At 51.2% G+C, this 13607-nt stretch overlaps 1 protein-coding gene across 1 annotated transcript; it reads left to right on the plus strand.

The window, feature by feature from the left end:
• The first annotated feature begins 4449 nt into the window (after positions 1–4449).
• UTP11 (UTP11 small subunit processome component) lies at positions 4450–12693 on the plus strand. Its single transcript, XM_078618487.1, has 8 exons — positions 4450–4681; positions 7096–7157; positions 7729–7831; positions 8339–8455; positions 8597–8690; positions 9663–9793; positions 10224–10334; positions 10825–12693. Exons 1-8 carry the CDS (start codon positions 4622–4624, stop codon positions 10906–10908), a joined length of 762 nt encoding a protein of 253 aa, XP_078474613.1. The 5' UTR covers positions 4450–4621; the 3' UTR covers positions 10909–12693.
• Positions 12694–13607: the final 914 nt, after the last annotated feature.

The raw sequence follows: 13607 nt of genomic DNA on the forward strand, positions 1-13607 counted from the left end.
ATCTGTATGAACGTGCCTTGTCATTGTACGTGTGGAACTTTCACACCTCCGATTTGCACGGTTGGCTACGCAGAAGTTGTACGTACATAGATGCAACTTGTTGAAGCCGATGCATCTCCCAGTAAATCCCAGATAGTTAACCCATAACATCTAGTTCCGGCCCATCGCCTGCCACCTAACCTGGCACACAGCTGCTGTGGTGATGCCACTCGGTGGCGAATGGTGGCCGTTGTACATGCATGTGGTACACTCTTCATAACACCTGGTTCCGACCTATCACCTGCACCTAACCTGGCACACAGCTGCTGTGGTGATGCCACCCGGTGGCGAATAGTGGCTGTTGGAGGTGCATGTGGTGCGCGCTTCACCTGGAATTGCGTCGGATCTCGGAAGCTCAGCAGGTTTGCGTCCGGATACCGCTTCTTGGGTCGATGGCCACCGAGCACAAATCGGGTGTCATGGGCCTTGCGGGTCGGTGCTTGGCAGTAAAAGAGCGCAGTGCTTCCGTTCTTACACTCGCCAATCTTCCCGGCCTTCTCCGACCACTGCCCAGCATGGTCAAGTATTGTCAAGTGACCCCACGACCCGCCCAGGTGTGGTGGAGGCCCTCATCCAAAAGTGGATTGATAACAAGGGCTCTTTATGTATGGTATGTATATACTAATGTATGAATGTGCATCTGTGAGGGTCTGTGACGATGGGCCAGTCCAAAGTTCGCAGAATTATTACATTCACAACGATATCAATCCTCTTCTTGGTTATTTCGGTAAAGTCACGTAGAATGGAAATAATAAAATAATAAAAATAAAACAAAATAATTCTCACGACGTTTGGGCCACAACGCAAGCAGCCGTCCTCAGGTGGAGAGCAGGTCTGTCGAGAAGACAGAGTGACTGCAAGAATTCAGACGCTGTCTTCTCGACAGACCTGCTCTCCACCTGAGGACGGCTGCTTGCGTTGTGGCCGAAACGTCGTGAGAATTATTTTATTATGTTTTATTTTATTATTTTATTATTTCCATTCTAAGTGACTTTACCGAAAGAACCAAGAAGATGAATCCCTGCAGTCACGAAAGCTTTAAATCGAAAGATATCAATCCTCATCGATGTGTCGGCTTTCAGTTTCCGACCGACTCAGCGGCGGCAGGGGGATCGGCTCGCGCTGTCAGAAGGTTGCGAGTTCAATTCTGACTCTGTTGGTTGACTCAGCCCCACGGCGTATTGGCAGCCACTTTCACCCCCCCGGTTCGGCGTGCATCACACGGCACCAGCAGTCTCGCCGCGTTGTGCTGGTGTAACGTGCGGGAGTAAGGGCGATTTCACCGGTTTAGCGCAAAAAAAAACATTTGTAAGAGTCGCTGCTGTTTCTCCACGACTCAATTGCACGCTGCCTCCCAAGCTCGTAATAGACATGTCCTCCTCGTGCGATTTCCCCCCCCCCCTGCCAAAGGCATGCGCCCACAACAGCTGGCATGGGCGATGGAGCAAGGAATTAAATGTGGTGGTGGGGGGGGGTGCCAATTTCCATTCCTCTTCGTAGCCCAGCGTCTGGGGCCCCTTGGCGCAGTTGCACCGCCTGCACGCGCCACACCCACGATTAGCACGGTTGGTTACGTACGGTGCGAAAGAAGTTCAACATACAGCTGTGACTCGAAGCAAATTCTATATTCATCACCCCCCTTCAAGTTGTGAAGAAATAATTCCGCAAACATTTTTACGCGATCTTGTATTTGTATATGTGTGTGTGTACGTGTGTGTGTGTTTGTAGGGGAGCGGTAGTGTAGCGGTTAGCGCGCTGCGCTATGAACCTGGCGACCCGGGTTCGATTCCCGCTCACGGCTAACACCAGTGACGATTATCGGAGCCGGTCCTGGGCCTCCCCTAGGTCGACTCAGCCTTAAATGAGTACCTGGTGCGATGTGTAAGCATCGCCACTGGGGAGACAAAGGCGGTCGGGCGTGGTCACAGCTGTATGTTGAACAGCACTTGCCCCTACAGTCTGTTAAGGCTATACGGGGGATCTTTGTGTGTTTGTATAGACGTGTGTTTCTATGAATCTGTGTATGAGCTATGACTACAGTTCGTGTGATTTGATGGGATGCATAAAAATGCAGACAATACAATACCATTTATTTCAAGCTGATGGGAGTGCACTACAAAGAAATTTAAAATAAAATTCAACAAACGTCCTTGTGTGGTTGAATAAATGCTGCTGAAACAATACGAAATACTTCAATACGGTAGATTTTACGTGGAGAGTGATTTGGACAGGGTGAAGGTGACGTCTGCTTATTTACCACGTCGTAGCAGGTATGATGCGATACAAACGTTCTACTTTGAGGAGTTAATAAACTATGATATCTTAACACCCAGAGCCGGCCCTAGACCTTTGGGGGCCCTAAGCAAAATTTGGTTGGAGGCCCCTTTGATGTATGATTTTTTTCACCCACTAGCTAGCAGTGACTCTAGGGGGCCCTCTGCTGGCCACGGGGCCCTTTGCAAGGGTCGCTTAGTGGCTGGGCCGGCTCTGTTAACACCTATTCTTGGTTCTTTCGGTAAAGTCACGTAGAAGGGAAATAATAAAATAACGAAAATATTAAACAACACAAGCAATCTGATGATGATTGCTTGTGTTGCAGTCGAAACGTGAGAATTTTTATTTTATTTTATTATTTCCCTTCTACGTGACTTTACCGAAAGAACCAAGAATATGAATCCCTGCAGTCACGAAAGCTTTAAACCTTTTAACACCTGTTGTATTTCCAGAAAGGGTAAACCCTCTTCTTATGTTTCATACTTTTTATACTGGCAAAAAGGTTTTATGAGTTAAGTTTTTTTTTTTAAAGCACCCCCAACCACGCTCTCGTCTGCCTATTTGCTTATTTTGATCCCAATCCGCCTTCAATAACTGCCGTGGATGCCACACACTGGAGGACAAGCGCGAACTACAGCACTTAATTCTAGATTTGAAGTTTTCGTGACTGCAAGGATTCATACGCTGTTTTTTTCGGTAAAGTCACGTAGGTAATAAATAAATGAAAAAAGTCGATTAAATCACGACGTTTCGGAGGCAACACAAGCAATCATTAGATTGCTTGTGCTGCAGTCGAAACGCCGTGATTTAATTAAGTTGTTTTTTCGTTTATTTTTTACCTACGGAACTACAGCACTTCTAGATTAGAAGCTTTCGTGACTGCAAGGATTCATACTCTTAGGTTTTTTCGGTAAAGTCGCGTAGGGAAAAAAAACAGAAACATTTATTTATTATTTATCTTATTTAAATAAATAATTTCATTGTTTTTTTTATTTTTTAATTCTATTTTTTTACCTACGTGACTTTACCAAAACTACAGCACTGTCGTAAGCAGAAGTCTGTTGTGTCTCCACATTCAAATTAAACACTTTGCCAAAAGCCCACGTGTGTGGAAATGTCATGGGGGGTGTAACGCAGGCGAACTCCGTGCCTAACCCACCCCCTCCCCCCATTACCTGCACAGGTGTGGGATAGGGCTTCATCCAGCAGTAGATTTTTATACCCTCTGGATTGTGCCTTGTTCTCACCAGAACACATTGATTGGAAGCTTTCGGGACTGCAGGAATTCATACTCTTTGGGGGCGTCCATAAATGACGTCACGCACCTAGGGGTTGGGGGGGGGATCAGACATTTGTGACGATGTGTGACGACGGGGGGGGGGGGGTGAGAAATGTGACGTCACATTAAAATGCGCAACTTTAAATATAGACAACACGTTCTACTTAATTAGACTTTTTTTTTATAAATGTTACTGGTAGGAACCTCCTGGTTACACCAGCCCACAGGGGATTATTGTGTCCGTCGTGCAGGGAGGGGCTCGGTGGGGAGGGAGGGGCTGGGTGGGGAGGGGCTGGTCACCCCGTGGTGCCCTTATATAACTCAACGTTTAACCTACTCACGCCGGCTTGTGCCCGCCCTCACAGTTGGCCATCTTTGTGGAATACACCACGCCGCCGTTGACCCTGGCCATTGACCGAGCAACCCAACGTTCCTACCAGCTCCCTCCGCAGGAATGTGTTTTCTCCTACAACATCAGAGTGCAGCGGCACATTAAATACGCACGACAATGACAATAGTTTCAAGCGATTTGAAGCATGTTTTATTTGGGGGGTGGGGGGCAGAGCTTTGTGACGTCATATTTGAGGGGGGGGTCAAAAATCGCCCAAAATCGCGTGACGTCATTTATGGACTGCCCCTTTGTTTCTTTCGGTAAAGTCGCGTCGATACAAAACAAAATAAATCCACGACGTTTCGGGCGCAACACTTCTCGAAAGAACCAAAAACTCTCACAACACATTGTCGCGGTGCAATGTGGGAGGAGAGGGGGCGGGGTGGTGGGAGAAGAGGATATGACGCAATAGAACGGGAAGCGACGTCATCCGATGAGCTTTGTTAACAATGACGTCATCTCATTCGATACCACGTGGTGGTGGGGGGGGTGTTCCTTAGGTTTCTTTCTCGCGTGGCTGCCGCAGCGTTCACCCCAGGCCGTGTTTGGCGATCTTGAACCGTGAGGGTTTGCTCGAGAAATAAAAACAACAAAGCCATCGACCGTAGCACGGGGCCGCTTCCTCCACCGCCGCCGCGATGTCGAGCTACAAGAAAGCGATGAAGTCCAACCAGCGAGAGCATCGCGAGCGGTCGCAGGTGAGCAGAGGCGGGTGGCTCGGTCGGTCTAGCCCCTGCACACTAACCAATACCCCCTAGCCCCTACACACTAACCAATACCCCCTAGCCCCTACACACTAACCAATACCCCCTAGCCCCTACACTAACCAATACCCCCTAGCCCCTACACACTAACCAATACCCCCTAGCCCCTACACACTAACCAATACCCCCTAGCCCCTACACACTAACCAATACCCCCTAGCCCCTACACACTAACCAATACCCCCTAGCCCCTACACACTAACCAATACCCCCTAGCCCCTACACACTAACCAATACCCCCTAGCCCCTACACACTAACCAATACCCCCTAGCCCCTACACACTAACCAATACCCCCTAGCCCCTACACACGAACCAATACCCCCTAGCCCCTACACACTAACCAATACCCCCTAGCCCCTACACACTAACCAATACCCCCTAGCCCCTACACACTAACCAATACCCCCTAGCCCCTACACACTAACCAATACCCCCTAGCCCCTACACACTAACCAATACCCCCTAGCCCCTACACACTAACCAATACCCCCTAGCCCCTACACACTAACCAATACCCCCTAGCCCCTACACACTAACCAATACCCCCTAGCCCCTACACACTAACCAATACCCCCTAGCCCCTACACACTAACCAATACCCCCTAGCCCCTACACACTAACCAATACCCCCTAGCCCCTACACACTAACCAATACCCCCTAGCCCCTACACACTAACCAATACCCCCTAGCCCCTACACACTAACCAATACCCCCTAGCCCCTACACACTAACCAATACCCCCTAGCCCCTACACTAACCAATACCCCCTAGCCCCTACACACTAACCAATACCCCCTAGCCCCTACACACTAACCAATACCCCCTAGCCCCTACACACTAACCAATACCCCCTAGCCCTTACACACTAACCAATACCCCCTAGCCCCTACACACTAACCAATACCCCCTAGCCCCTACACACTAACCAATACCCCCTAGCCCCTACACACTAACCAATACCCCCTAGCCCCTACACACTAACCAATACCCCCTAGCCCCTACACACGAACCAATACCCCCTAGCCCCTACACACTAACCAATACCCCCTAGCCCCTACACACTAACCAATACCCCCTAGCCCCTACACACTAACCAATACCCCCTAGCCCCTACACACTAACCAATACCCCCTAGCCCCTACACACTAACCAATACCCCCTAGCCCCTACACACTAACCAATACCCCCTAGCCCCTACACACTAACCAATACCCCCTAGCCCCTACACACTAACCAATACCCCCTAGCCCCTACACACTAACCAATACCCCCTAGCCCCTACACACTAACCAATACCCCCTAGCCCCTACACACTAACCAATACCCCCTAGCCCCTACACACTAACCAATACCCCTTAGCCCCTACACACTAACCAATACCCCCTAGCCCCTACACACTAACCAATACCCCCTAGCCCCTACACACTAACCAATACCCCCTAGCCCCTACACACTAACCAATACCCCCTACACACTAACCAATACCCCCTAGCCCCTACACACTAACCAATACCCCCTAGCCCCTACACACTAACCAATACCCCCTAGCCCCTACACACTAACCAATACCCCCTAGCCCCTACACACTAACCAATACCCCTTAGCCCCTACACACTAACCAATACCCCCTAGCCCCTACACACTAACCAATACACCCTAGCCCCTACACACTAACCAATACTCCCTAGCCCCTACACACTAACCAATACCCCCTAGCCCCTACACACTAACCAATACCCCCTAGCCCCTACACACTAACCAATACCCCCTAGCCCCTACACACTAACCAATACCCCCTAGCCCCTACACACTAACCAATACCCCCTAGCCCCTACACACTAACCAATACCCCCTAGCCCCTACACACTCGGTAACACGACCCCCCCAGCTCACTACTCACCAAGTACCAGGACTCCCCCCCCCACCCCCCCCCAGCTCGCTACTCACCAAGTACCAGGACCCCCCTAACTCCTCATCCTAGCCCCTAAACACAGCTCCCTACACGAGTCCCCAACTCACTCACCATGCCGGTCGCATTGTTAGTGCGCACCATTTATTACACTGCGCTACCAACCCGACGACCCGAGTTCGATTCCCGCTCACGGCCATCACCAGTGACGATTATCTGAACAGGTCCTGGGCCTCCCCTAGGTCGACTCGGCCTCAAATGAGTACCTGATGCGGTGTGTAGTAAACATCGCCACTGGGGAGACAAAGGCGGCCGGGCGTGGTGATGGCCACCCACCTCCCCGTGTACCGTGCCGGCCTTCACAGGTGCTCGCTAACAGCACTTGCCCCAACAGTCTGTTAAGGCTACACGGGTGATCTTTGTCTTTGTTCTGCAGCCTACGGCTCGCCGGGGGCTGGGCCTGTTGGAGAAAAAGAAGGATTACAAGCTGCGGGCTCAGTGAGTGACCCACCGGCCCCTAGCTCTCGCTCACCCCCCCTCGCCACCCTCACCTACGCGCTGTGCTCTCCTCCCCACCCAACGCTCCCCCACACTCACCCACGCTCACCCACAGTGCATGTTTTGCTACCCACGCTACTCACCACTCTCACCCATGCGCTGTGCTCTGTTCCCCACCCTACGCTCCCCCACACTCACCCACGCTCACCCACAGTGCATGTTTTGCTACCCACGCTACTCACCACTCTCACCCATGCACTGTGCTCTGTTCCCCACCCTACGCTCCCCCACACTCACCCACGCTCACCCACAGTGCATGTTTTGCTACCCACGCTACTCACCACTCTCACCCATGCGCTGTGCTCTGTTCCCCACCCTACGCTCCCGCACGCTGTTTGCTCTCTCCCCCACACTCACCCACGCACGGTGCTGTCTTCCCCCACCCCACGCTCGTCCACACTCACCCGCACTCACCCGCACTCACCCGCACTCACCCGCACTCATTCACCCACACTCATCCGCACTCACTCACCCACGTTCTGTGCTCTCTTGTTCCCCTCCCGAACCACAGAAACTGGCACCGCAAGCAGGACTTCCTGAAGGGGCTGCGTCGGAAGGCGCTCGACAAAAACCCCGATGAGTTCTACTTCAAGATGACGAGCACCAAGCTCAAGGTGCCTGTCTACCTGCGTGTGTGTGCGCGTGTGTCTGTTAAGGCTATACGGGTGATCTTCTTTGTGCGCGCATGTCTGCGCGCACGTGTGTACACGTCTGCGCGTACATGTGTGTGTGCGTGTGTCTGCGCGCACGTGTGTGCACACGTACACGTCTGTGTGCGTGTGTGCATGTGCACTGTGAAGCGGTGGCACTGTGGTTAGTACACTGCTGTACAAAGCCGGCAACCTGAGTTCGATTCCCGCTCACGGCCAATTGCAGTGGTTCAATCCTGAAGCGGTCCTGGGCCTTCCCTAAGTCAATTCGGCAACTCAACAGAGTACCCGGTGCAATGTGTAAACATCACCAATGGGAAGACGAAGGCTGCTGAGCTGGGCGTGGTACTTGCCATGCCACGCCCCCGAAATAGCAGCGCCAGTCCGGCCTCCATGGGTGCTCGTTAACAGCCCTTGCCCCAAGCAGTCCGTTTGGCTATACGGTGGATCTGTGTCTTTGTGTGCCCGCAGGATGGTGTTCACTTAAGGAAGAATCCGGCCGACGAGGAGACGACACCTGACCAACTGAAGCTCATGAGGACCCGCGACCTGCGCTACGTGGAGATGAAGAGGGTGGCAGAGACCAAGGTGAGACACGCGGAGTGGGGGGGTGGGGTTGAGGAGAACTCGGCTGACCTCTCGCATCCCAGAGCGGAGAGTTTGTACCCCGACGTCTCTCATCCGTGACGGATGCCGACCTGTGCCGCGCTGTTGTTGCGTTTCACGCAGAAAATTGAGCGGATGAAAGGGGAGCTGCACCTGCTGAACGCCAACGGAAAGCAGCAGAATCGCCACACGTTCTACGTGGACACCAAACGTGACGGTAAGAGTCGCGTCGGGACGGTGGGCGCGGTTGCTTAGCGCGGACTCGGCAATCGTGCTCAAAGTGGCGGAAACGCGAGCACGTTCTTGTTTTTATCTAGCAAAGTTCTTCCAAGAACTTGGGAAAAGTGACAGAAAGGGAATTCCAAAGTTCAGCAGTCTTTCATAGGAATTAATCGCAGCAGATTACAGTTGTCATTTTAGATGTGTTGTCCACTCAATTGTCTGTTCAGAAGCACGAGTAGGTCTCGTTCCAATGCTCCTTTAAAGGAGTGCAGACAGCAGCAGCGACGGAGTGTTTACGATGCGGTCGATGGTTTGGAATTCGTGGCCGCGCCAATCGCAGGCCGTCGCGTCTTTGATGGCCGCATCCACCACGTGGCCAAGTCCTGATTCGGTTGATGGTCGACCATTGGAGGCGTGGAAGGTTGAAACCGGGAGGTTGTGACGGTAGGGTCCTGTATGAGATGTTTATTTTTTACGTCGGCCGCAGGGAGGAAGCGTAAAGAGGCGTTTTGTGACGTGCAAGTGTGATGGTTGAGTTTGTGAATGAGGTAGGCGAGTGTTCGAGTGTGCTGACCGTGAACACGTTATGATTGCGGTGAAGCGGTCAGTTTGGTATACCGGGCCCCCAACATGGGTGGAGGAATCATTGAGTGGAGTTCATTGGAACAGTTAAGCACGATTAAATACCTGGTGATTGAGTCACTGCGGTTGTTGTTGTTGGAGTAAATAAGTGAGTGCTGGATCAACACTCACTCATTTATGTTGAATTCTATCAGGTGCAGGGAGATCGGAACAGGGGCACTCCACCCCAAATACGACACCTCCTAGTATACTGCTGAGCAATGCGTGCACACACGGAGGCACGCGGAAGTCGCGGCCTGTATCCACTCCTCGGTCTTATCAGAGATGTGGACGCCGTCGCTGCGAATCCCAAAGCGGGGTGTTTTGTGCCCGTCTGCCTCGACAGTGGAACAATTCAATCTGGCCGAGCGGCTCCAGACGGCGCCGGAGCTGGTGCGGTGCGTGTACAACCGGCCCAGGCTGGACACCCTGCGCACCGCCACCCTGCAGGGAGCCACCGACAAAAATACCATCAAGGTACGGCATTGGCGTGAAGGGGGGGACACCAACGCACGCTTGAGCCCCTGTGGTCCCGCCCTCCCCCACCTTGTGTACGTCGCGTGTGGCCACGATGGACCTGCTTTGCTTGGTTTCACCGCGCTCCCACCGACGTTATTTAGAGCACTGTAAGAAACACTAACGCAGTTTTCAATAACTATTTTATGATTGTTATTATATCAGATAAGGCCCACTGAGATCAATGGCATCTCCAAAACTGCTTCTGAAATCCCTGCAAATTAGTTTTCACCGCTTATCAGTATTTAGTTTTTTTAAATGTTTGTTGTGTGCGCCTTTCATTGGTAACTGGACTCAGGCCATCAACTCGCAAACGCTGGAGAGAGAGTCCAGTTGAATAATAATCGTTGTTTTGTTTCTTCCTTCGTGCCGTGCCGACGTGTGAACGCAGAATCTGGCCCGCCAGCGCGCCCGTGAGTACCGCAACCTGGAGAGGAGGATCGTGCGCGAGTCCACGCTGTTCGTCACCCAGCAGAAGATCCAAACGAGGATGGACCTCGTGGTAACGCAGTCTCGCACAGCACGAGACAACTCCATACCGTGCATTTTAGATTTGCATTCAGCCCTCCGTTATTCGGCGTAATGGGAGGCCAGGCATGGCCCAAATGAAAAAGAACACACAATGCAAAGCATCGTATAAATTAGGCTATAAAACAATAAATGTTTGGTGACCGATCGTAAAAAAAACTTTATTTTAAATTCTCAGAACTGGAATTTAGTAATTTTTTTTTTACACGGTCATTGATCACCTGGCTGAGACTCTGCTTTGCTTGAGAACCCCCCGTTAAGTCACTGGCGGCTAAAAAACCCGGACTCGAAGCCAGGATCTCAGTGGGTTGCCGGCTCGGTGCTCTGGCCTCTGAGCTACCTGGCCACCTCTTAAGACCGTCGCCCGACACGAACGGCACGTCGGCGATCACGCCGCCTGCGCCAGCTCGCAGAGAATTGCTGGCGCTCACCGTCGGTGCCGCGTGTCTTTGCTCTTCTTCCAGGACAAGCGGCAGAAAATCAAGGTGAAGGCGGAGACCAAGACGTCCGCGGCCGTGTACTGCTTCAAGACCGAGCGCAAGCGCTGACATCGCCAGTGCGGTTTGCTCAGCAGCAGCCGTCTACGTCGGCTGCGAGCCACGACCCCGGCCGTGTAGCCGTGACCATGTTTAAACTGGGGCGGGGGGGGCATGACACAGTCAATGTTAGATAAACCTTAAATAAATGTTCGATGCTATGATCTGCTTTTGTCCATCGTGCATTCTAGCCTTGCTCGCTCACCCCCCTGTCGTATTTAGCCCTTGAACTGTTGGCCCAAAAAATGGCTTATTGGTACCAATCAGGGTGGCAACTGCTAACAATTATTTTTTCTGAAGCAAATTTTCTCCGGCTCACAAATATTTCCATTAGTGTAATGACGACTTCGACGCACTTGTCTTGAGATGTTTTCTTTAATTAAGGAGCCACGTGCTCACACGAGAACAGGCGGAGACCCCCACTTCAACAGCCCCGAGTCTCCCGCGCATCTCCCTTATATCCGGTCCGAGGCCACGCCCCCATTCCCAAACCTCGCTGGTTCTCGGCCGCTCGCTCTACCGGCAGACTCTACCGTCCTCTTCCGTCACCTGGCCACGCTCCACAATCATTCCCGTAGCCACCAGTCCATTCGTACTGCAGGCTGACTCTCCTGTCATTACCTCCCGTGGCCACTAGTCCGCTCACACTGTAGGTGGACTCTCCTGCCATTACCTCCCATGGCCACTAGTCCGCTCACACTGTAGGCTGACTCTCTTGCCATTACCTCTCGTGGCCACTAGTCCCCTCACACTGTCGGCTGACTCTCCTGCCATTACCTCCCGTGGCCACTAGTCCTCTCACACCGTAGGTGGACTCTACTGTCATTACAATAGCGTGGTCATTGTCATTTCAGAAATAACTTTGTGTGAATACTGCCAATGGCGGATACTCGTAGAATGTTTCCACCCCGGGTGGTACCGACAAATGCGCTTGGCTCATGGGCTATCGTGTATGTGAGGAATGGCTGTGTGACTCATTGCTCAATTGTAATACTTTATGCATTTTGTCCAGCCCCCTCCAACTATTTCAGACATCACACGAAGTTTGCAAATTAAAAGTATTACCACAACAGATCCGTCTGTGTGCGAGCAGTTGGCACAGCTGCAAAGAGCTCATTGAACTATGTAATAATGTGTCCAACATCTACTTTATTGGTTAAACCACCCTGGTATGATATCCATAGAGGCCCCCTTCCCGTGGAATTTGGATAGGTGGGTTACGAATGTATCAAATATTCAACAAAACTTTTATGAATTGACTTGCAATTTTTTTTAATGCGCTCATTGTTGATGAGGCTGAGACCATCAAATCGCTTATGCCTGAGAACCCCGGTTTAATCACCGGCGGCTGTAACCTGGATTGGAACCCAGGACGTCTGCGGTGCCGGCTAGACACTCTGACCTCTTGAGCCACGCGGCTCCCTGAGGGACGCTCGCCTGAAACGACGAACGGCACACTGGCCATTCCTCCGCCTGTGCCGCTCGCGGACACTGGAGCTCACCGTCGGTGCAACCACGACTTTCACCGCGAACCAAGCCTGCTTGGTCATCACAACTGTCGCACCGAGACTGCTTGTGCCGGGGATTTGTGGCAGGTGCTGGTGATGCTGCATTTTACCGATCCACCTCGTTTCTCCACAGCCCCCCCCCACCCCTACTGATTTGTAGGAAGCGTGTGCCGTGCTGTTAATGGACACATGCCGCATTGCCACAGTTACCTTTAAATATTCATATTCTGTGCGGTCCCAAACATTGTATTATTAGAACATTGCAATAAAGCAAACGTCCATTTCCGCATCAGCCGAGTTTGTGTGTTTTCTCATTTGTTGAGCCGGAGAATACTTTAAGCCGAGTCTGTCTGGGTTGTAAACCAGATAATATATCCACACCCAGAAACGCCACATCCAGCGTGCCTCTAGCTATGAATTGTGGCGACTACGAGTCGCGTGCGAACAACTGCAGTCTACCCGTAAAATGATGCGCTGGTTATAATGCAAGCAGTTCTATCGGAAAACAATCGTACTTAAATTTTTTCTAGCAATATTCAAGCCGCCAGCATCCCAAAAGGCTGTACATTAATTATATACAAGGACCAAATTTCATATACACGAGGTTGGTTACGAATGGCGCGGAAGAAGCCCAACACATACAAACGGACCAAGCAAATGAAAACCTCTACTACTAACAAGCAAAATCTAAAACGAATAAACGAATTGAGAAACGGCATCAATACAAGACTACAATTGAGTTACTTTCAAATTAGTGATTTTTTATTATTACTTTTATTCAACTTGTGTTCTGTTTATATTCTTTCAAATCGTTGATGCTTAACATCTACGAAGCCTAACTGAAATATACACAAACTCGAAGTCGTCTCGCGTGACAATTCAAGATTTAATTTAAAGATCCGGTTCAGGTCCTACCGATTTTGGGCCTCGTGTGTTTTTTACTTAATTTTGTATTGCACTGTATCAAATGTACTACTATAATGAGCCAATAATGTCTGTGTGTCCCGCGCGTGACGTCGCTTCACGTCAGCCAGCCCCTCATCAATAATCATGAGCAGGTGACGTCACTCCACATCGAACAGCCCCCCTCATTAATAATCATGAAGAGGTGACGTCTTCCAAATGGACACCCCCTCCATTCATAATAGTTAGCGGGTGACGTCACTCCACAAAAAGAAACAACTCTGATCATGGTAATCATCT

The sequence above is a fragment of the Lampetra planeri genome, chromosome 57, assembly GCF_965212315.1.
Source record: "Lampetra planeri chromosome 57, kcLamPlan1.2.h2, whole genome shotgun sequence".
Classification (NCBI taxonomy): Eukaryota; Metazoa; Chordata; class Hyperoartia; order Petromyzontiformes; family Petromyzontidae; genus Lampetra; species Lampetra planeri.

Coding starts and splice junctions, on each gene's coding strand:
- UTP11 (XM_078618487.1), top strand. CDS start 4,622: ATGTCGAGCTACAAGAAAGCGATGAAGTCCAACCAGCGAGAGCATCGC. Junction 8,456..8,596: donor AGAGGGTGGCAGAGACCAAG/GTGAGACACGCG, acceptor CGTTTCACGCAG/AAAATTGAGCGGATGAAAGG. Junction 10,335..10,824: donor AAACGAGGATGGACCTCGTG/GTAACGCAGTCT, acceptor CTCTTCTTCCAG/GACAAGCGGCAGAAAATCAA.